Consider the following 24780-nt stretch of genomic DNA (forward strand, 5'->3'; position numbering starts at 1 on the left):
TTAGCCACTTGATATTATATTACATTTTCGGCATTACATTTATTTTGAGTGTATTACATTCCAGGTTACATCAAAAATAAAAACGGTCACCCTTTTATTCTACAGGGTCTCTGTAATCAAAAAATGCATCATGTTTTGGACATTTTAAGTAATCTTCAGGCCTAAAATGTGCATTTTAAAAACTGTCTGTTAGTCCACATTTTTACTGCCTCTGGCTGCCCACTTACAAGTGGACATGGTGTCACTTAGATGGTCACACATTGCTGTGGTCGCAATGCAAATCTGTGAGGTGCAGCAATATCAACACTGCATGCCAAGTTTGACCGGTAAGAAAAAGTGAAATACTGCGCTAACAAAGAAGTGTAAATACCCCAAAAAATAAAAATAAATCAGCAGTAGCTTAATAAACGTATAAGATCATAAAAAGGTGCAAAACAAGCTGCGCTACGATACAATAATTAAAAGTTATAAAAAAAAATTAAGTCAACCGGTCACTGGGGAGATAGTGAAATCAGTTTCTGATTTCACTATCTCACCAGTGACCGGTTGGTTGATTTCAATCACTTAACTTTGTTTTATAACTTTTAGTTATTGTATTGTAGCGCAGCTTGTTTTGCACCTTTTTACAAGTTTGACCGGTACCAGCTGTAGAATGTAAGTGAATAGGGCTGTGTTACAACTGCGAGCTTGTGGTTGTGGTGTGTTCCTGTAATATGAAATTAGAGATTGGCAATGAGAAAAAGCAAGAAGCTGTAGACACCAATGCATGTGTGAAAGAGGCATCACGTGTGCAAATAATGGGAAAGAAATAGCTCTAGCAGCAAAAGGGTTAAGATACACTCACCTTGTTTGGGTGCACTATTCCTTGGTTCACACATGTCCTGTGATGATTTTGTGCTTGGTGACACCTCGTCTTCAGTAGTGAAATTGGTGGTTAATGGAAGTTCTTCTGGCGCTCCTGCCAGCTTGGCACAGGAGTGGGCACAGGCCATACCTTGCTGTCCATTGGTTTGGGAATACACATTGCTGACCCTGGCTTTGCCCTCTTCTTCCTGGCCGCTGTACACTTTGTATCTGATCATCAGGATGATGATAAACACCAGAACTGAAGCCACAATGATCCCTCCGATGATGATAATCATGGTGCCCCCGAGGAACTGGGTGTGGATTGGCTGACACTGGGTACTCTCTTCTTTAGTGTTGAACTGGACACATCCGACCATTCGAGTAGCCGTCAGAGAGGTCATCCCATCATCGTATACAGCCAGCACACAGAGGTCATACTCACGGCCTGGAGCCAAGTCATTGACCAGAAAGCTTTTGTTACTTGGAGGGATCATTCTGAAAAGTGGAGAACACAGAGTTAGAATGAACATGGCACTGTATAAAAAGGAACATACCTAAACCCATAGCTTCACTCCGGACCTGCTCCTTTCAATCCACATGCACAACCCAATTGCTGGCTAGTGGCTACCACAGCCCATCTCCACTCTCAATCAAAAGTAAATATAAGCTACACTCTAAAACTTAGCTCTTCTTTCTATTTCATTTTTCAAAAGAAGAAAACTGCATTTATTAATGTCTCCACACCAAACCACGTTTCTTGACGCGTTTCACCACTATTGGCCTGCTCAAAAGAACAGGGGAAGTCCATCTGCTGTCCTTGTGAGAAAGCCGGTAGTGGTGAAACGCATCAAGGAAGGTCATTTCAGGTGGAGACATTAATGTACGCAGTTTTCATCTTTTGACAAATTAAATGAAAAGAGGAGCTAAGTTTTGGAGTGTAGCTTACATTTACTTTTCACTGTATAAGAGGTAGTGTATAACCTGTAGAGAACACCTGTTGTGTTATAGAGAACAATATACTGCAAATGACGTGGATCGGGAAATAAGGCAGTCCTGTTTTTTATGAAATTGCAGCTTCAAATTCTACTTCATTACATTATTAAAATTGCACCTATTAAAAAAATTTAAGAAAACAAATTGAGAGAAAAAAGCATGCAAACCCACACCCTCCATACTTGTATGCTGACCTATGTTATACCCCTGCTCTGATATCTGCTGCTGTGGGAGAGAAAATTGGAAAGTCATGTAACACTGACCCTGATTTCCCTCAAGGCAGCCCCTGGGGTCTATGGGCCAGATTCAGGTACAATTACGTTACGCTGCGGCGGCGTAACGTATCCCATTTACGTTACACCGCCGCAGGTTTACAGCGTAAGTGCCTGATTCACAAAGCTCTTACCTGTAAACTTGCGGCGATGTAACGTAAATCCGCTCGGCGCAAGCCCACCTAATTTAAATGGGGCGGGCACCATTTAAATTAGGCGCGTTCCCGCGCCAAACGTACTGCGCATGCTTCGTCCGTCAAATTACCCGACTTGCATTGCGCTAAATGACGTCGTAAGGACGTCATTTGTTTCGACTTTAATGTAAATGGCGTCCAGCGCCATTCACGGACGACTTACGCAAACGACGTGAATTTTAAAATTTCGACGCGGGAACGACGGCCATACTTAACATGGGTTACACCACCTAGAGGGCAGCCTTAGTTTTACGCGGCGTATCTCGGCGGAAAAGACGTAAATTTAGAGCGACGGGTAAAGCGTACGTTCGTGAATCGCCGTAACTAGTCATTTGCATATTCTATGCCGACCACAATGGAATCGCCACCTAGCGGCCGGCCTAGAATTGCATCCTAAGATCTGACGGTGTAAGTCAATTACACCTGTCGGATCTTAGGGCTATCTATGCGTAACTGATTCTATGAATCAGCCGCATAGTTACGACGGGCGGATCACAGAGATACGACGGCGTATCAGGAGATACGCCGTCGTATCTCTTTTGTGAATCTGGCCCTATGTGCCCAGGTCCTTGTACTGTGAAATAGGGAAAGCGGAAGGTGGCACTGCTATATTACTACTGTCAACAATTACCGGTAAAATTTTGGTGAGAATCCTGGAAGTAGAAAATGGTAACTACCATTTTTTTTTCCCAACAAGTGTACTTTAAGCTGTAAACCACCAACAGTAGTAAAATATTATCATAACTTATAATAGGTTTAGGTAGAATAGCTGTTAAACGTGAAAACACGTTTAAACTGAAACTAAAATCACTTGGGCACAATTCTATTTTAGCACACTGGGCATTGAAAAAGCCTCTTTTTACAGGCCTTTGACATTTCTTTTTATTCTGCCTGTAAACGCCCCCGAATGGTAGCCTGTGTGTCCATGCACACAAAAATGTTTACAGGTGTTTAGAGGTAGAAAAACAACATCACTTGGGCATTTAGGTGCGGGGCTTTTTGGCAGAAAAATAGCTGAACACATCTAAACATTTGTAAATGCATCTAAATGCTAGGCGTGTGTAGCGCTTAAGCGTTCATTCATTCCAATGGTCAGAATAAATTTCTTTTCTAGTCAATGGGATGAATGAAAGCCCAAACGCTTGACGCTTGATGCATTGTCAAAACATTGCTTTAGGCAAAGGCGTCCAGGGGAGGAAAAAAAAACACGCTGTGTGCCAATGTTAATTTTAACGTCAAATTTCGATTTCGTTTTAGCCATGGTCTTTTGACTAAAATGACAATTTAGTTTTAGTTGTATTTTAGTCATCTGAATTGTTTTAGTCATATTTTAGTTGACTAAAATCTATGGGCCAGATTCACAGACAAATACATTGCGCAGCGGCGGCGTAACGTATCCCATTTACGTTACACCGCCGCAAGTTTACAGCGTAAGTGCCTGATTCACAAAGCACTTACCTGTAAACTTGCGGCGGTGTAACGTAAATCCACTCGGCGCAAGCCCGCCTAATTCAAATAGGGCGGGCACCATTTAAATTAGGCGCGTTCCCGCGTCGAACGTACTGCGCATGCTCCGTCCGTCAAATTACCTGACATGCATTGCGCTAAATGACGTCGCAAGGACGTCATTGGTTTCGACGTTAAGGTAAATGGCGTCCAGCACCATTCACGGACAACTTACGCAAACGACGTGAAATGTAAAATTTCGACGCGGGAACGACGGCCATACTTAACATTGCTTAGACCACCTAGAGGGCATGCTTAGTTTTAAGCGACGCATCTCTACGGAAACGACATAAATTTCGATCGACGGGCAAAGCGGACGTTCGTGAATCGCTGTAACTAGTCATTTGCATATTCTTTGCCGGGCGCAATGGAATCGACACCTAGCGGCCGGCCTACAATTGCAGCCTTAGATCCGACGGTGTAACACAGTTACACCTGTCGGATCTTAGGGCTATCTATGCGTAACCTGATTCTATGAATCAGGCGCATAGATACGACAATCGTATCTCTTTTGTGAATCTGGCCCTTTGGGATTAGTCAAATTGTAATGCATTATTTAAGCATTTTTCCAGAATTGCCAAACTCATTATATACTGTACTTCTGGAGCAACAATCTAATAACATGTTATTATTTATGGTATTAAAGGAGTTGTAAAGGAATTTTTTTTTCCCCTTAATGCAATCTATGCATTAAGGTGAAAAAACATCTGCGTCTGCTGCCCCCCCCCCCCCCCCCCGAGCCCCGTTATACTTACCTGACCCCTCGAAAGTCCCGCGCGATCCCGATATCCTCTTCGCCGCTCAGCCTGGCTGCTGATTGGCTAGAGCGGATGGATTGAGAGCAGCGCAGCCATTGGCTGGCGCTGCTGTCATCCAGTGGCGCAGCGCGCCGAGGGGCGGGGATGAGTGATACAGTGAGCGGCTATGGCCGCTCGCTGTATCACGGGAGCGCGCCCGCAATTAGTGACCACCATGCGAGCTCTCGCATGACTGTGGTTACTAATTGCGGGTAGGACCAGAGAAAGCCGCCGAGGGACCCCAGAAGACGTGTATCCGGGGCACTCTGTGCAAAACTAACTGCACAGTGGAGGTAAGTATAACATGTTTGTTATTTAAAAACAAAAAAACAAAAATCCTTTAGTGACCCTTTGGTTTGAACATGCACTACAGACACAGATTCAGCCATTGCGATATACTGTATAACGTCTTTATAAATAAAACCAAATTAAATAAACAAATATAAATGTTTCTTTTTGACAAACAAAAGCTCAACTTCAAAATACATAAAAAAAAAAAAAGTTAACTCTTTTGGCTGTAATGCCATTGCACATATTACCTAAATATATTACCAACAGTAAATATTAAGAAAAAAATAAGGAAAGTCTTTTTCTTCTTTTTTTTTTTTCTTTCAGCAGCTTAGTAGATGCCCTGCTTACGTATTCTTATGTGGTACAGCAGTGTTCATTTTGATTTCAAATTTCGATTTAGTTTTAGTCATAGTCATTTGACTAAAATGCCGTTTTAGTTTTAGTTATGTTTTAATCATCTGAATTGATTTACCGTATTTATCGGGCTATAACGCGCCCCGGCGTATAGCGCGCACCCCCGAATTTGAAGGAAGATTCCTGCAAAAAAAAAAAAAAAATACTTACAGTTCGGATGCCCCTCGTCGGTGTCTTGCCCGTCGTCCATCGCGTCCATCGGCAGCCTCGTCCGGCGTCCTTCTGCGGCCATCCCCGCTCGATCCCCGCTTCCCGCGCTCTGTTCGAACCACTGCGCCGACATATACCGAGCGGAGTACACTCGTGTATAGTCGGGTGGGCTAGGCTCCTCTCGCGTAAACAACGTACAGGACACACACGACGTGACCACGAGAGGAGCCGAGCCTGCCCGACTATACCCGAGTGTACTGCGCTCGGTATATGTCGGCGCAGTGGTTCGAACAAAGCGCGGGAAGCGGGTATCGGCGTATATCGCGCACCCACGATTTTGCCCTGTTTTTCAGGGCAAAAAAGTGCGCGATATACGCCGATAAATACGGTACTTTAGGTCATATTTTAGTCAACTAAAATAGTGTTAATTTAGTGTAATGAAAATATTTTAGTAGACAAAATTAACACTGCTGTGTGCACGAGGCCCTAAAGTACTACTGTATTCAAGAATTACCAGTAGCATTTTGGTGAGAATCCCCGAAGTATATATTTATAAATACAGGTGCATCTAAAAAAACTAGAATATCATCAAAAAGTTAATTTATTTCATTAATTCAATTCAAAAAGTGAAATGCATATATTGTATAGATTTATTACACACAGAGTATATTTCAAGCGTTTTTTTTCTTAAAATTTTGATGATTATGGCTTATAGCTAGTGAAAACTCAAGATTCAGTATCTCAGAAAATATTGTGAAAACGTTCAATATTGTAAACTTATGGAGTCACACTTTAATCAGCTAATTAACTTTAAAACACCTGTAAAGGTTTCATGAGCTTTTAACCACTTAACCCCCGGACCATATTGCTGGTCAAAGACCAGAGCACTTTTTGCGATTCGGCACTGCGTCGCTTTAACTGACAATTGTGCGGTCGTGCGATGTGGCTCCCAAACAAAATTGGCGTCCTTTTTTTACCACAAATAGTGCTTTCTTTTGGTGGTATTTGATCACCTCTGCGGTTTTTAGTTTTTGCGCTATAAACAAAAATAGAGCGACAATTTCGAAAAAAATTAATATTTTTTACTTTTTGCTATAATAAATATCCCCCCAAAAATATATTAAAAAAAAAAAATTCTTCAGTTTAGGCCGATACATATTCTTCTACATATTTTTCGTAAAAAAAAAATCACAATAAGCGTTTATTCATTGGTTTGCGCAAAAGTTCTTGCATCTACATAATAGGGGATAGTTTTTTGGCATTTTTATTAATATTTTTTTTACTAGTAATGGCGGCGATTTTTATCGTGACTGCAACATTATGGTGGACATATCGGACACTTATGATATCATTTGGGGACCATTGTAATTTTTACAGCGATCAGTGCTATAAAAATGCAATGATTACTGTAACAATTACACTGGCAGTGAATGTGTTAACTTGTAGGGGGCGTTGAAGGGGTTGTAGGGGGGCATTGAAGTGGTTAGGTGTGACCTAGGGAGTGCTTCTAATTGTTAGGGGGCGTGGCTTGCCGTGACACGTCACTAATCGCTGTTCCCGATGACAGGGAACAGACGATCGGTGACGTTTTACTAGGAGGAACGGGGAGATGCTGCGTTTACACCTCCCCTGTTGTTCAGCTCTGTGACCCGATCGCGGGACACCGGCTGACATCGAGTCCGCGGGTTCCGCGGGCACGGTCATGGAGCTCGCCGGCGGCACCACACGGCCGGCAAATCAAAGGGGACGTATATATACACGTCCATTTGCGCAGCCATGCCATTCTGTCTACGTAAATACTCGTGCGTCGGTCGGCAAGCGGTTAAACTTAAAGCACAACTCCAATATTCACATCTAACATTCCATATTTACCAGCTTAAAAAGATTAAAAAAACATGAAATTTAGCTCCAAACAGTTCTTTCTATGGTAAAAAATAATGAATTGACCAGCTATAAGAAGAGTGTACATTTCCTTTTACAGCAGAGGCAGCCAGAGATGATCCAGAATGTTAGAGCTGATACAGGTAGTCAGATGTGTGTGCTAAGAGGGAACAATGTGAAGTAACAGGATTGGGCAGGTGAAGCTTACAGAAAAGTAGGTCATGAAGAAGCCTTCTGCCTGCTGCCAATCAAACGATCATTCTTTTCCGTTATTTGAGTTTATTAAAGAGGAGCTGTCATTAAAGAAATAGGAGAACTGCCATTGCCAAGGTGTTTCCAAAGGTATGTGCTCTGGATCTGTCATCATTATCAGTATCAAACCTTCATGGTTTAGTCATTGGCCTGGAACAAGCCCATCAATTTCAGCTGTCAATACATTTGAGATGTACATGCTTGTCCTGGGCCAGTAGCTAATTAAATATTATAATGAATCAGTAATAATTCCCCCCCCCCCCCCCCAAAAAAAATATAATATTGCAGTTTGCAAGTTCTTAAATATGGTGGCTTTATCACTAGATGAAAATAAAGGGGGAAAATTCACATTGTTTAAAACATGGTAATTCTTTCATTAAGCCTAGGTTCACACTGCTGCGAATTCAAAATCGCGGTAAAATGCGCGATTTTACCGCGATTTTGCGGCCACGATTTTGCCGCGATTTCGGCCGCAATGTAATGTAAATCGCGGCCCGAAATCGCAAAAAGTAGTACAGGAACTACTTTTTGAAATCGCAGATGCGGCATCGCACTGATTGGGACAGTGCCATTGCCGACAATTGCCGCCGATTTGAGATGCGATTTGACATGTCAAATTGCATCTCAAATCGTTCCAAATCGTACCCAGTGTGAACCAGGGCTGAAGGGGTTTAACCTCCCTGGCGGTATGATTCTTTCAGAAAAAAGGTGCTGGAAGCGGTACAATTATTTGCAAGGAAATTTGGCGTTTTATATTGTAGGCCTGTAATTTTTAGGAATAACTCACTTAAATATGACCAAACAAGAGTCTAGTAGGCATCCCGGGTATGACATTTTTTTTAAAAACAAAATTATAAATTATAATATAATAAATAATTATAAATAATTATAACAAATAATAATATAATTATAATAAAAATTATTCAATAATGTAATCAACTCAAAATCACTGAAATTTGCTCAGTTGCAGAATTGTCGCTGTCATTACTTTTATTTTTTTATGACGAATTTCCCCACAAATCGCTATCGCTCAATTCTGCAAGTGATTATAATTTATTATCGCTGTTTTCTAGCTGCTCTAAAACCATTTTTGACATAAAGGGACACTTTTGGTTGCTATGGACAATCTACAGTTTGCAGGGAGAAAGAAAGGTTTTTATTATATAAAAGTACATGTAGGACACTGGGCAGACCACTAGGGACAAGGGGGGTGTGTTTTGTTTACATACAGTACTGTAATCTATAAGATTACAGTATACTGTATGTAAGGTGTTTGTTTACCTTTTTGAATTTGGCGCTGTTCTCCGCCCCTGTGCGTCGTAACAACGCAGGGAACGGAGATCGGTGGCACACAGAGGCTCTGTGTGAATCGAGCGAGGTCCCGCTCGCTCACACAGCGCGGTGGCATCGCTGGATCCAGGGACAAGGTAAGTAAACCAAGCCTGTGGATTCTGCGAGGCGAGCCCGAGTCTGACTCAGGGTTACCGATCGTAGCCCAAAAATCTCACCCCGAGTCAGACTCTGGAATACCACCAGGGGGGTTAATGAAATATTTACCCACGAGCTCCCGTTTTACTTACCTGAGCCCCGCGTCATTCTCTCCATGGCTGATCAGCTCCTCATTGGATAGATTGATAGCAGCGCAGCCATTGGCTCCCGCTGCTGTCAATCAAATTCAATGACTCGGAAACACTGGTGTTGGGCGGGGCCAAGTCATACACTCGGCTGCTATGCACGCCGAGTGTATAACACAGGAATGCGCCCGTAAAGTAACCCCCTCGAAACAGAACTTCCCAGAGGGGTTAGCTCTTGCGGGGAGGAGCAGAGACAGACTCTAAGATTGAAAAATGGATGATCAAAGACTCCTGATCACTCTCAGTGTTTTGTGAGCAAAAAGTTGGTGACAGTCAGTGACCGTCTCTTTGCTCTGCCCCTCCCGCGTTCACTGAAACGCTGAACTGTGGAGGAGATGGGAGCGACTGGCTCAGGCTCTTAGCCGCTCGCTGAGGTGCTGAGCCAGCGGCTGCTCCAGGATTTCGGGTGGTTCTCAACCATATGATCAAGATGTTTTTAGAGTCTGGACCTGCTCTGTGACTTCAGCCGACAGCGGGCAAAAACAGGTCACAGGAGTGCAGAACTAACTGCACCCCTGTGATCCCCAGGAGAAATATAGCCAAAAGAGCTTTGGCTATACTTTTACTTTAACAGACCAAAGGGGGGAGCAAATAGGAGAAATTTTATGTGCCTGGGCACATCCTAATCACCCTGTGTTGCGCAGATTCCCCCTGCTAGTTTGCTGCAGAGAAAGAGACTGGGGAATCTTTGTCTTCAGTCCCTTTCTCTGTGTCAAAAGTGATACATCAGGTGTCTGTTTGGATCCCTGATATTTCACCAAAGCCCCCCAATGGGGCTCCTAAAAAAAAAAAAAAACATTGTAAAAAATATATTTTTTTATTCTTTTTTACAATGTTTTTTTTTTTCAATTTTTTTAAATAAATAATAATCAAAAAATTGTAAAACAGTAACAATAATGAATAAATAAATTAAAATATTGACGCCAATCTCTGCCCTACTGACACTGTGACTAATGTGATTGGCGGTCACTGTGGTCACATGATGAGGAGCCCATCCCAAAAGCTGTCAGGACAGCTCGGTCAGTGTCGCTTTTACACAACCTCATGCCACCCTTGACACATATGTGAGAGAACTCAGCCCTAATGCCCACCTTATATACATCATAAGGTTGGAAATGGATTAAGAATAAAAATTACAGCACATTTAGAAAGAGTGGGGCAGATTCAGGTACCGCTGCGCACTTCTTACGGAGGCGCAGCGTCCCATTTTTGCCCTGCGCCCCCGCAAATTATTTGCGCTACGCTTCATTCACGAAGCAGTAGCCACGTAATTTGCGTGGGCGCTCCTTAAAAATGCCCGGCGTAAGGGCGCGTAATTTAAATCATCCCCTAGGGGGCGTGGATCATTTAAATTAGGCGCGTTCCCGCGCCGAACGTAGTGCGCATGCTCCGTCGGGAAACTTTCCCGACGTGCATTGTGGCAAATGACGTCGCAAGGACGTCATTTGCTTCAAAGTGAACGTGAATGGCGTCCAGCGCCATTCACGATTCACTTACGCAAATGACGTTAAATTTTAAATTTGCGACGCGGGAACGACGGGTATACGTAGCATTGGCTGCCCCTGCTAATAGCAGGGGCAGCCTTACGCAAAAACCGACGTACGCAAACGACGTAAACTGCGTACGCAGGGGTCGCGTAGGGTTGTGAATCGGCATTAGTATGCAATTTGCATACTATACGCTGACCACAACGGGAACGCCACCTATCGGCCTGCGTAAGAATGCAGCCTAAGATATGACGGCATAAGGAGCCTTATGCCAGTCACTTCTTAGGCTGCAGTCGGCGTATCGAGGTTCCTGAATCAGGAGCATTCGATACGCCGGGGCAAGTAAGCAATTGCGCTGCGTAACTATGGTTACGCAGACGCAATTGCTCTCTGAATCTGGGCCACTATTTTTAAAAAGGACCCCCTAAGAACAAGAACAAGAAGGTCCGAACCACAGTACCTCCCAGTCAGTGAAAGGAAATTGCAGGTGCTTTTTGCCTTATTAGATATAGTATGTAAAACCTCCATAACATCTCACATAGGCATCATTGACTAAATCTAATTGAATTATTACATCCACTGGGAAATGCAAAGAGCTCAACTGGGTAATCCGATCTCCTGTATGTATTGCTAAAATCAGAGCCAGGCGTAGGCACAGGAAGGAGAGGCACCCACCTTTGGCACTACACAGTTGGGCCAGTAGACTCGTCTGCCTTTATATCACCTCCGCCATCTCCTGTACTATGAAAAGCTGAATTGTCAAAATGACAACTCAGTCCTCCCGATTACACTGGCAGATCATGGCTCCGCAAAGAGTGGAGCTCTGCTGTCATTGTGACAGCCACCTGCTGTTATCAGGACACGCTACTTCTTATTAACAGAACACAATTATAATGATAGGGACATTCTCACCCAGTGCTGGGCTGTCAGTGTGATGACCCAGTTCACTAACTGAATGATAAAGAAGTTTATGAGCTGAACAACATAACCGCTGTTCTAGGATATGGTCTAGACTAAATAAAATACCATGCCAACATCACTTTCACTGACTGCAGTGGCTGCTCTGATTAAGGTCTTAATGGAGGAGAATCTTTACTTAGTCCTTTAGTCCAGGAGTCTCCAAACATTTTGAACAAGGGGCCAGTTTACTGTTTTTCAGACTTTAAGGCCCCGTACACACGACCGGTTTTCTCGGCAGAATCCAGCAAGAAACTCGATGGGAGACGTATTCTGCCGAGAAAACCGGTCGTGTGTACACTTTTCGCCGAGAAACCCATCGGGAAACTCGTTGAGCCAAATAGAGAGCATGTTCTCTATTTCCTCATTGGGCAATGGGGAAATTTGGCTCGACAAGTTTTTTGACAGCCGAACTAGAAACTCGACGAGAAAAACAATGTGTTTTGCTCGTCGAGTTTCTCGGACGTGTGTACGGGGGCCTAAGGGGCTGGACTGTGGCCAATGTGAGTAGAAAATGCCTTGGCATTAGTGGGAGTAAAGAATGCTCCATCATTGGTATTAGTGGAAGGAATATTGCCCCATTGTTGGTATTAGGGGAAGAAATAATACCCTGTCATTGGTGAAATTGGGAGAAATAGTGCTGATTTGTTGGTATCAGGAGAAGGAATAGTGCCCCATCATTGGTGTCAGAGGGAAGAATAGGGTCCTGCAGTTGGTGCCAGTGGGAGGAACAGTGTCCCATCATTGGTGTCAGTGGGAAGAATGGTGCCCCATTGTTGTAGTCAGTGGTAGGAATAGTGCCCTATTGTTAGTATCAGTAAAAGGAACCATGCCCTATTGTTGTTGTAGAAGGAATAGTGTATTTTTTTAGTTGGAGGAATAGTGTCCCAAGGGCCTAATGAAAAACAAGCAAATGGTCACATCTGGCCCCCCAGGCAGCAGTTTGGAGACCATTGCTGTAACCCAACATATATTATCTGTATTGGCCTTAGGCCCCGTACACACGGTCGGTTTGGTCCGCTGAGAAAGTTCAGTTTCATCGGACCAAACCGACCGTGTGTATAGGCTAGCGGTCTGGTTTCCTTCGGTCCAAAATTTCTAAACATGCTTCAAAACCGAACCGCTGGACCGCTGCCCCATCGGACCAAACCGATGGTTAGTACAGAAAAGCATCGGTTCAAAACCTACGCATGCTCAGAATCAAGTCGTCGCATGCTTGGAAGCATTGAACTTCGTTTTATTCAGCACGTCGTGTGTTTTACGTCACCGCGTTCTGACCCGCTCAGATTTTGGACTGAAGGTGTGTACACATATCAGGCCGTCAGGCCACTTCAGAAGTGAACCGCTGAAAACGAACCGACGGACCAGTCTCATCGGTTTGGTCTGACCGTGTGTACAAGGCCTAAGGGGCAAATGCCCCCTAAGCCTAGTGTTCCCCTTCTTCAAATAAGCCATAGCAACTTAAGCATGCCATACACTCATAGATTACTTTTATTCTGCCTGTGGGCTGAACAAAAGATAACCAACAGGTTCCTCTATCTACGCTAAACAGCGTGGATGGACGGATCTCCCACCATGGCTATTGTATTTGCCGGGAAAAAAAAAGTGATTGGATGTAGGTGTTATGCTGCCAACAATTCCCCACCCAGTCCCTTAGCTCCATAAATCTTTCTAGATGTTGGGCAAAGTGATGTTTATAGGACCACCTACTAATAGGATTTCGACTGATTCATTAAGAACCAATTGAAATTTGCTCAGTGAATTGCCCTCTTTACTTGAAAGGAAGCGGTCTATGTTTCCCACAGCAATCCGTCATTGGAGGGCTTCTGCTGAGAAGTAACAAGCCTTTATCTAAAGTGTAATTCATCTTTTCAGTAAGCTTTCAGTGATATATGTGCTACACGTTTTACCAACATAATTGTGTTCCTTATCTGTGTTCTTTTTCTTCTATCTCTGATAAAATTCCCAATTTGATTAGACTGTAAAAAAAAAAACTTACACAGTGTGTCCTCATAGCCTTGTATGGAGCTGTATTCCGAAGCTGGAGATGCTTAGTGATGGCTATATACAAGTCTATGGGCCAGATTCACGTAGATCAGCGGATCTTTAGATCCGCTCGATCTACCTGATTTAAGATCCGCTCCCGCAAGTTTGCGAGGCAAGTGGGTTATTCACAAACCACTTACCTCCAAACTTGCGGCGGCGGATCGTAAAACCCCCGGCGGAATTCAAATTCCGCGGCTAGGGGCAGTGTACTATTTAAATCAGGCGCGTTCCCGCGCCGATTTAAATGCGCATGCGCCGTCCGCGAAATTTCCCGGCGTGCATTGCTCCCACTGACGTCGCTAGGACATCAGTGGTTTCGACGATTACGTAAACGACGTCCATCCGTATTCGAGAACGACTTACGCAAACGACGTTAAAAAATTCAAATTCGACGCGGGAACGCCGGCTATACTTAACATTGGCTGCGCGTCATAGAAGCAGGGGTAAGTATACGCCGGGAAAGTCGCTACGGAAACGACGTAAGAACATTGCGTCGGGGCCGCGTACGTTCGTGAATTTGCGTATCTCGCTGATTTACATATTATTCAACGTAAATCAGCGGGAACGCCCCCGGCGCCATTTTCAAATTGAAAATAAGATCCGACAGTGTAACACAGTGTAACACTGTCGGATCTTAGCCAAATCTATGCGTAACTGATTCTATGAATCAGACGCATAGATAGGACCAGTGTAAGTCAGAGATACGATGGTGTATCAGGAGATACACCATCGTATCTCTTTGTGAATCTGGCCCTATGAGTGCTTGCTGTACAGACACGGCCAGTGGTGGTGAAGAGGATTTCGGACGATAAATGATAACACACTGTGGCTGAGTAGTTCCACTTTGTTTACATGAGGTAAGTAGCTGTGGTTGAGAGATTCTAGTACAGTTTAGTTCAGGATGGTTAAGAACAGAAGGTTAGTGCACCTGAACTGAAAAAGCATTAAAGCTTTCCATACACTAGTAACATTTTGTTCACATTTTTTCATTAGAAGAAAGTTCATTTGAGTTTCTAATCGTTAATGAGATCAAATCAAGGGTCAATATCAACCACATTGAGAAGAAAATTTAAAGGAGCAGGATAAAAATGTTTTCTGGAAGGAACATATTTCTAATAGAGCAAGTGGTTTTCATTTTCAATCACTCCAAAAATAAATTTTAAAATTGTTGTAAAGGCACAAAGTGTTTTTAGCTTCATGCATCCTATGCATAGTTATAGAGTTACATGTCAAGTGACAAGAGTCTATCCCAGGGGTCCTCAAACTACATCCCATGGGCCACATGCGTCCCGCCGAGGACATTTATCCGGCCCACCTTCTCACCTCCTGCCTACTTGTTATGCACAGCGGTGTCACAGAGCTTTGTGTGAAATAGTTTGACCGCGATGTGATAAAACACACATTGACTGGTAAGGCTGCAATGATGGCGGGGGGGCTGCAATGATGGCAGGGAAGGCTGCAATGATGGCACAGTAAGGCTGCAATGATGGCAGGGGGAGGCTGCAATGATGGCAGGGGGAGGCTGCAATGATGGCAGGGGAGGCTGCAATGATGGCACAGTAAGGCTGCAATGATGGCGGGGCAGGCTGCAATGATGGCACAGTAAGGCTGCAATGATGGCACAGTAAGGCTGCAATGATGGTGGGGGAGGCTGCAATGATGGCATAGTAAGGCTGCAATGATGGCGGGGGAGGCTGCAATGATGGCGGGGGAGGCTGCAATGATGGCGGGGGAGGCTGCAATGAGGGCACAGTAAGGCTGCAATGATGGTGGGAGGCTGCAATGATGGCACAGTAACGCTGCAATGATTGCACAGTAACGCTGCAATGATGGCGGGGGAGGCTGCAATGATAGTACAGTAAGGCTGCAATGATGGCGGGGGAGGCTGCAATGATAGTACAGTAAGGCTGCAATGATGGCACAGTAAGGCTGCAATGATGGCGGGGGAGGCTGCAATGATGGCGGGGGAGGCTGAAATAATGGCGGGGGAGGCTGCAATGAGGGAACACTAAGGCTGCAATGATGGCGGGGAGGCTGCAATGATGGCAGTGGAGGCTGCAATGATGGCACAGTAACGCTGCAATGATGGCGGCGGAGGCTGGCTCCCGCTGCTGTCATTCACATCCAGTAAGCCAATCAGAATGAGGGGGAGGCAGAGCCGAGCCACAGGTAAGTGTGTGAACGGACACAGCTATGGCTCGGGAGCACACCTGCTTGGGTGCCGGCAGGAGGGAGGAGCCAATAGTGGCGACGTGGGACCCAAGAAGAGGAGGATCTGTGCTGTGCTTTGTTATGCATGTTTGTTATTTACCTTTTTTTTAAATCACTTTAAATGCAAACAACATTTTTATGTACTTTCAAACGACAATTTATCAAGTCTTTGAATATACTGAGAAATTTCGTAAGATCGTTCATTTGAAAATCGACTCTTGTATGGGCAGCTTAACCACTTAATCACCTTTAAGCCAAAAGACGTGCATAAGAACAGACATCAAACGATCCCGTTATTACCTTTATTAGTCAGATAAGCCTTTTATATGCATCTGGGGCCTAACATTCCCTGATATGAAGCCAAGATCCACCAATTGTCATTCCCCTGACTATGGAGAGTGCCTGTACAGGGTATTGTAAGCTCTAATAATACATTTCTCCTATTTACTCCCTTATGGCCTGTTAAATATACCATTGAAATCATAGTTGTTCATCCATCCAGAAATCTTGAAAAGCGATAGCATTCTGTGCTTTCTTTCTCTGCAGACAGCAGTGTTCCCAGCTATCTCCATTGCCTACAAAACATGTTGCCTTATGCTATGGAGAGCCAGAGGTGTTATATAGTCCTAACACACTTCCATCCCAGGGTGATAATGCTGCTTCTGCTAGATTCAGTGCGGTTGTTACCCTAAGACAAGAAGTGTGATCCTGGCAGAATCACCATGTGAAAATAAAGAAGAAAAATGTGTGAAAGAGGAAAACTAATTCAACCACCCCATCTTTGGAAAGGTAACCTGCAATACATTAAATTTTTGTTCTTGGGTTTGGAAATGCTTTAAGTGTAGAAAAAAAGAAACAGCAAATCGATAAGGCAGTCAAGTTTAAAGGATCGTCTTTTATTATAAGTTGATAGCCAACATGTTTCAGAGGTAACAGAATCTTCTTCTTCAGGGCTTCAGTGAATAGGCGAGTGATTGACTCAGCAGAGAAAAGTCCAACTGCTGCAACAAATCTTCTGTTACTAAAGCCTTGATTTAGTGAGATGGTAAAGAAGCAATCATTGGCACCTAACTGCTCATTGATTCCTCGTTTTTGCCGCTCTTTTTCTTCTGCAGTTTAACTCCTTACCCACAGCCACTCGACAGGTAGAAGGTAACCCAGGTTTGAAACAGGCTGTATATAAGTACTACAGCCCTCAAAAAATCCACTCGCCTGCTCGCATTTTGCGAGTGGATTTTGAGGGCTGGCGAGGAAGGGCTCCTTGGGAGAGAGGGGGGACGAGCACCGCCGGCCCGCAGGTTGTATAGGGGTCCTTCTTCCAGAGCCGGCTGGTTGATCAGAGCGCGGGGGACATCACTAGCGGCTTTCATTTCCATAGCCGAGTGTTCCCTGCACTCGCTGTCACATACAGCCCCACCCCTGGTCCCGGGGAATTTGATAGACAGATCACCCGTCCAATCCCGGGACGAGTGACGTGGATCAAAGGGGGCGGGCTGTATTTGTCACCGAGCGGCAGGGAATTTAAATGAAAGCTGTTCCAGTGATTTCCCTTGGCGCTCTTATCATCGGGCCGGCAATGCTCTTCCTCTCCTCTGCTCCCCTGTATTATGGACACAGGCAGACTGCATTATGGACATGGGTAGGCTGCATTATAGACACATGGTTAGGCTGCATTGGTGAACACGGGTAGGCTGCATTGGTGGACATAAGTGAGGCTGCATTGGTGGACATAAGTGAGGCTGCATTGGTGGACACGGGCAAGGCTGCATTGGTGGACACGGGCAAGGCTGCATTGGTGGACACGGGCAAGGCTGCATTGGTGGACACGGGCAAGCTGCATTGGTGGTCACGGGTAGGCTGCATTGGTGGACACAGGTGAGGCTGCATTGGTGGACACAGGTGAGGCTGCATTGGTGGACACAGGTGAGGCTGCATTGGTGGACACGGTTGAGGCTGCATTAGTACACATGGGCAAGCTACATTGGTGGACATGGGTAGATTGCATTAGTGGACATGGGTAGGCTGCATTCGTGGACACGAGCAGGCTGTATTGGTGGACACGGGCAGGCTGCATTGGTGGACACGGGCAGGCTGCATTAGTGGACACATGCAGGCTGCTATGGTGGACACGGGCAAGGCTGCATTGGTGGACATGGGCAAGGCTGCATTGGTGGGCACGGGCAAGGCAGCATTGGTGGACACGGGCAGGCTGCATTGGTGGACACGGGCAGGCTGCATTGGTGGACACGGGCGAGGCTGCATTGGTGGACACGGGCAGGCTGCATTGATGGACACGGGTGAGGCTGCATTGGTGGACACGGGCGAGGCTACATTGATGAACACGGATAAAGTTGCTTAATTCTGCATAAAACATTTAAGTGTAATTTCATGAGATAGTTTATGAGGGTGTGTTTAGGGGTAGAATTAGGGGCAGGGTAGGGGTTGGGTGGTGCAATGGGTGGCAAGTAACCCTTGAAGTCTGGCTAGTAGCTCAGGACTCAGATCTACAGCGACTGTATTTCCAAATGCACTTGCAGTGCACTTGTAGTGCAAAGTAGATTTGCCTTTAGTAAACCAACCCCATGGTGTCTACTCTTGGGCAGCACTTTTACATAAAAAATGAGGTGCAGGTTCATTGTTATATCCCAGGGGACAGATGGGCTGAATGTCTGAACAAGCGACGTGCAAAGGAATACAGCAACATAGTCACAGGCCACTGGAGTTAGACACAGAGGCTAAAGAAATCAGGAAAATTGTGGACAAGGTTGATATAGAGGGGAGATTATGTATAACACAGAAAGCAGAAGGTGACAGAAAGAGGACACAGCTGGCCTAGATCATAAGGATGCCTGGCAGAGGGAAGATTGTGCACTCAGCACAAACCTTATAGGCAATTATACACTCAAGCAAAATCCTGAATAAATACCAAAACATCACAGGAAAAAAATTACTAAAACCGAAGCAGAAAAATACATCATCAGTAGGGATAGTTCAATGCTACCATGGGTTAAAGGTGCATCCAGGTGAATTTTTGTAGCGATTCACCTGGGGATTTTTTTTAAAACCATAATGCACTGCAAGGCCTTTGAACTATGGCTTATAGCAGTGGTCTCCAAACTGCAAATGTGGCCCTTTGCTTACCTTTATCCTGCCATTGGAGCACTATTCCTTTCACTGATTCCAATGATGGGACACTATTCCTCCCACTGATACCAACAATGGGGCACTATTCCTTCCACTGATTCCAACAAAGGCGCACTATTCCTTCCACTGATTCCAATGATGGGACACTATTCCTCCCACTGGCATAAACAATGAGGCACTATTCCTGCCACTGATACCAACAATTGGGCATTATTCCTCTCACTGACACCAATGATGTGGCACTATTACTCCAACTGACATCAATGACGGGTCACTATTCCTTCCACTGATAACAATGATGGGGCACTATTCCTTCCAATTATACAATTGACAGGGCGCTATTCCTCTCCCTAATACCAATGCGTTGTTTACGTCCACTGATCCCAGGACAATTTTTACTCCCAATGGCCACAGTCCGGCCCCTCTGAAGTTTGAAGGGCAGTAAACTGGCCCTTTGTTTAGACAATCTGGAGACCCCTGGCTTATAGGGATCAATAAGGGAGCTTTTGGAAGCAGTCAGCCTCCTTGCTATAAAAGGAATGGTGGCACAGAGCAGCCACAGTGTCAGTGTATTGGATAGCTGATGAATTGCATAAGGATAGATTAAGTTCAGTTGGGAAATTGGATGGCCAGCACTTTGGGAAAACAACCTCTTTGCTTATTTTGTAGTTCATTTTAGGTCAACTGTCACATAAAAGCTGGCATTTCCTCCTCCCTCCCACTGACATTTAGCTGTTGCAGGGTGAGCCACAAAAAAATGATTCTGGCTATTTCTCCCACTGCTGCCTGAGCCCCCTTGCTGTGCAACAGAGCACCATGGGAAATGTAGTTTTAAATGGGCAATGTATAATGGAAGTAAATAGCTGCAAAAACGACAGTAGCCAAAATCGCTGCACACAGAGGATTATATTTGGTAAGCTATGAATTGTGTTGAATTGTGCATCCTACAGTTGTATATGTTATTTTTTCCTGTTTAGTAAAGCATTGATGCACTATAAAAGTCTATAGACTATAGGAGTCTAAAGCTTCCTTGGTTTTACCGCAAGAACTTTAAAGGGGTTGTAAAGGTTCGTTTTTTTACCTTAATGCATCCTATGCAGAGTAAAAAAGTGATACTAAAGTCTTGTTTTTTTTTAAAAATAACAAACATATTATACTTACCTGCTCTGTGCAGTGATTTTGCACAGAGCAGCCCAGATCCTTCTCTTCTCGGGTCCTTCGCCGACGTTCCTGGCCCCTCCCACCTACTGAGTACCCCCACAGCAAGCAGCTTGCTATGGGGGCACCCAAGCCGAGCTGCTGCTCTGTGTGTCTATTCAGACACACAGAGCTTTGCCCTGCCCCTTCTCTCCCCATTGGCTCACTAACTTTGATTGACAGCAGCAGGAGCCAATGGTGCAGCGTCGCTGGATGGAAATGGGGATCATGTAAGTATTAAGGAGGCTGAGGGGGGCTGCTGCACAATGAAGGTTTTTTTCTTAATACATAGAATGCATAAAGAGAAAAAACTTCTGCCTTTAGAACAACTTTATGGGGCTAACATTATGTTTCAAAATTTGTTAAAGATTTTTTTTTCTCTCTCTACCTACACTAATTTATGAATGAAAGCTACAAATGCAGTCCTTAAATGAATTAAGAACCAGATTTGGGTTGGCACACTGACAGTTCAGCTCTGCAGATTGACTTCAGTAATCAGCGGAGCCATGGGCGTCCGCTGAAATCTTTTCAGAGGGGGGCGCTTCGGCAGCGGCGATACACAGTCACATTTTTCCCTTTCTTTTACTGCTAGCGGGGGGTTAAAAGTGCCCCCACGTTAAAATGTAAAAACACCCCATTGGGCCCCCTGCATCTTTCAATATCTCTTTGTCACTACTGTGTACCCCCTCTCCACAACTGCACCTCTGGACCCCTTTACATTACACAGCACCCCACAGCTCTGGACCCCTTTACATTACATAGCACCCTGCATCACTGGCCCCCTTTACATTACACAGCACCCTGCATCACTGGACCCCTTTACATTACACAGCACCCTGCATCACTGGACCCCTTTACATTACACAGCACCCTGCATCACTGGACCCCTTTACATTACACAGCACCCTGCATCACTGGACCCCTTTACATTACACAGCACCCTGCATCACTGGACCCCTTTACATTACACAGCACCCTGCATCACTGGACCCCTTTACATTACACAGCACCCTGCATCACTGGACCCCTTTACATTACACAGCACCCTGCATCACTGGACCCCTTTACATTACACAGCACCCTGCATCACTGGACCCCTTTACATTACACAGCACCCTGCATCACTGGACCCCTTTACATTACACAGCACCCTGCATCACTGGCCTCCTTTACATTACACAGCACCCTGCATCACTGGACCCCTTTACATTACACAGCACCCTGCATCACTGGACCCCTTTACATTACACAGCACCCTGCACCACTGGACTCCTTTACATTACACAGCACCCTGCATCACTGGACCCCTTTACATTACACAGCACCCTGCATCACTGGACCCCTTTACATTGGGCACCCCTTTCCCTTGACTGAAACACTACACTATAATGATAGTATATTTGTTAAGGTCTAAAAGAGGAACCTTTTGGAATGAGGGACACATGGATTTCATTCCAGAAGAGGGACAGGCACTCTAAATAAGGGACAACTAGAGGGGAGGGAAGCACTACAGTCACCGCTTAAATCGGCCTCAGGGCCAGTTCGGCCCTACTCCTGGCTCTCCCTGGCGATTCCAGGGGGGGCAAACGACCCCCCCTGCCCTATGGAGCGGACGCCCATGAGCGGAGCTCCAAAGTCTGATCGAATGCTGATCCATTGAGCTCTGTTTTCAATAAGGAGCTAACAGCATTCCTCATACAGACTAATCAACTGTCCTTTAAACTTCAGGACTTAGCTGTTAGGTCCTTCACAGTAGGCTGGTCAATGCCGAGGTATAAGAAGTTTCCATCCCAGATACAGCTGCCTCTCTTTAGGGCCCATTCACACCCAAATTGCATAGGAACATGGTCTGCGGTCAGTGTTCCTGTGTGATTCATATGCTACTCGTACTAGTACATGCACTACTTTTCAAAAATGCACTGCACCGGATTCCATTGGTACTGTGGTACCATGGGATCTGGTGCAGGCAAACACTGTGTTTACGATCTTGTGGCACTGTTAGGATTATATTAACACTTTCAGCAAATTAAACACCCAGAGTGCTTTGAACGCAATAGTACCGCAATGCACAGCATTTATTTCCATGCAGTGGGGGCAGTTTACAATGCGTTATTGCAGCGCCAACATCTGTACCCTGAAGAAACTCTACATGCTAGGTTACCACTTTTTCTCTAAGGACCAATCAGGCACAATTGAACATGCAGCTGTTCACTAACAATATATGAAGCAATATGTTTCCCCTAAGGCTGTCAGTGTCCTGATTATTGTCACAGTGTAATACAAAATTTGCAGTGGATGTAGGCACTTTGACTCATTTTCCCAGGTGTCCATAAAAAGTTCAGTGTATGCAAAGATCCTGACTCCATGAAGCTGTATTACTACAGAGTCAGAGATTTACACAGAAGGTGCCAAAGATGATTTTCCTCTGGTGATAACTCAGGTATGGCAGAACAAATTGAGAAAGTAAAAGTGACTTCAGCATTTCCAGTCTGCTCTACAATATTATAATCTTTCTTAACATTTGGAAGAACAGTTTTAGGACTCACAGATGCTGAAAATATGCCTAGTAGGGCTGCATACAGCCATTCACTTCTATGGGGGGTGGGGGGACGTCAGAAGTTGTATGTTAGGCAAATGTTCAGGCTCTCACTATCCATGTACATTGGGTCTTAAAATATATCTATAATGTATACTAAATTGTATGAATTAACATCATTAGTAGTGACGAGCTGTGTTGCCATTTGTAGTGATTTTATAGCCCTAATATGGACTTTAGTTCCACTTTAAAAAGTGTTATTAAAGCGGGGGTTCGCCCTAAAAAAAAAAAATTTCTAGCATGCCATCAAGCATACTAGCGCAAGCTACAGTATGCCTTTATTTTATTTTTTGGCGCCGTACTCACAGTTTAATGCTGTAGTGAAGTTTCAGACTCCCCGCGGGGAATGGGCGTTCCTATGCAGAGGGAAGATGATTGACGGCCGGCTATGGCGCGTCACGCTTCCCGAAAATAGCCGAAATAGGACTTGGCTCTTTACGGCGCCTGCGCAGTCAGCTCCTAGTCTGTGCGCAGGTGCCGTATAGCGCCGTGAAGAGCCGAGACCTACTCCGGCTATTTTCGGGAAGCGTGACGCGCCATAGCCGGCCGTCAATCATCTTCCCTCTGCATAGGAACGCCCATTCCCCGCGGGGAGTCTGAAACTTCAATACGGCATTAAACTGTGAGTACGGCGCAAAAAAATTAATAAAGGCATACTGTAGCTCACGCTAGTATGCTGGATTTAATGGTAGAAACTGGTTTCTTAGGGTGAACCACCGCTTTAAGAGTTTGGCTTAAATTTGTTAGTTCAGTTCATCTAAATATGCTAGTCCATCTAATGCCGCATACACGCGATCAGGCTTTTGCCCGACCAAATCACAGTTTTGGGAGAGGGTAGTGTTATGCCCCATGCATACGATGGAATTTCCGATGAAAAAACTCAGATGGGGCTACACACGATCGGAAAATCCAATGGAAAATGTCCATCTGACTTTTTTCATTGGAAATTCCGATTGCTGCTCTATCCAGAGTAAAGACACCCTACTACAGGAAGTGTGTTACTGGCTGGAACACCAGGTGAAAATAAAGGAACAAAAGCCTTAAAATGTGTAGCCAGTTGCAGCTGCCTCTGTGATCTTGTATCCCCCACTCACCCTCCTGGTGTGTGTGTATGTGTCCTGAACGTGCAGTGTGGATCTAATCAGAGGGAGAAAGAGCAGGCTCCAATGGAAGTCTTTGGGAGAATTTGCTGGGCTGAAGCTATGGATGGTGGGAATTGAAGTTCTTAAAGGGTGCAATGCACCACACTTGCTATTGGATACTAATGGATATTGGACTTTAATTCCCACAAGTGACTGCACCTAGAGGAGGAGAGCTTCAAAATCTTCTCAGGAAAATTTATTCTGATTGATGTCAGTCTAGGGAAGACAGCGACTGGTACATATCTGCAGTCAGGGTCTGTGCCGCACATCCAAGGTACTGGAGCCATTAAAGAGGAACTAAGAGAACCTGTTTCTGTGCCTGTACACCCAAATCAGGGCGGAGGGAAGGGCCTGCACCTGAACCTGCAAGAGATTCCTTCAGAGAATGAGTTTGAGAGAGAGGGAGAAAGTCACTGCAACTTCAGAATTGGAGTTGAAAGACTGTGGCCTGTGAGAGGGGCCAAGATCTGATCGCTGGGGAATGATGATCGCTAAGCCTCTGGGACTGGGTTAGCTGCCTGCCAGGAAGTGGTGAGCTGAGCTACATATCCTAAATGCCCAGCACACACTGTTAGTCCAAGTAGAGACTGCTTCTATTTAGCAGCACACCAGCCTTGCCTTACTAACACTCTTAAAGGGACAGTTCACCAACTAAAGAAGGGCCCAGCTGAAAGATGATCTACATTAATTCCTAGGAGTCAGGTACTTTCTACCATTTCCAGGGGTACAGCCATACAGGGAACGCATACACCCGCCCTCTGTTGAGCGTG

General features: G+C 45.0%; 1 protein-coding gene across 1 annotated transcript in view; it reads right to left on the reverse strand.

Annotated features, from left to right (window-relative positions):
• LOC120913447 (leucine-rich repeat and fibronectin type III domain-containing protein 1-like protein) overlaps positions 1–24780 on the reverse strand; it is a 109986-nt gene that overhangs the window by 23582 nt on the left and 61624 nt on the right. Inside the window, exon 3 of the mRNA XM_040323374.1 lies at positions 845–1341. Within this exon, the coding sequence (XP_040179308.1) occupies positions 845–1341 (497 nt within the window). The remainder of the gene's footprint in view (positions 1–844; positions 1342–24780) is intronic.

Source organism: Rana temporaria, chromosome 9 (assembly GCF_905171775.1).
Source record: "Rana temporaria chromosome 9, aRanTem1.1, whole genome shotgun sequence".
Lineage (NCBI taxonomy): Eukaryota > Metazoa > Chordata > Amphibia > Anura > Ranidae > Rana > Rana temporaria.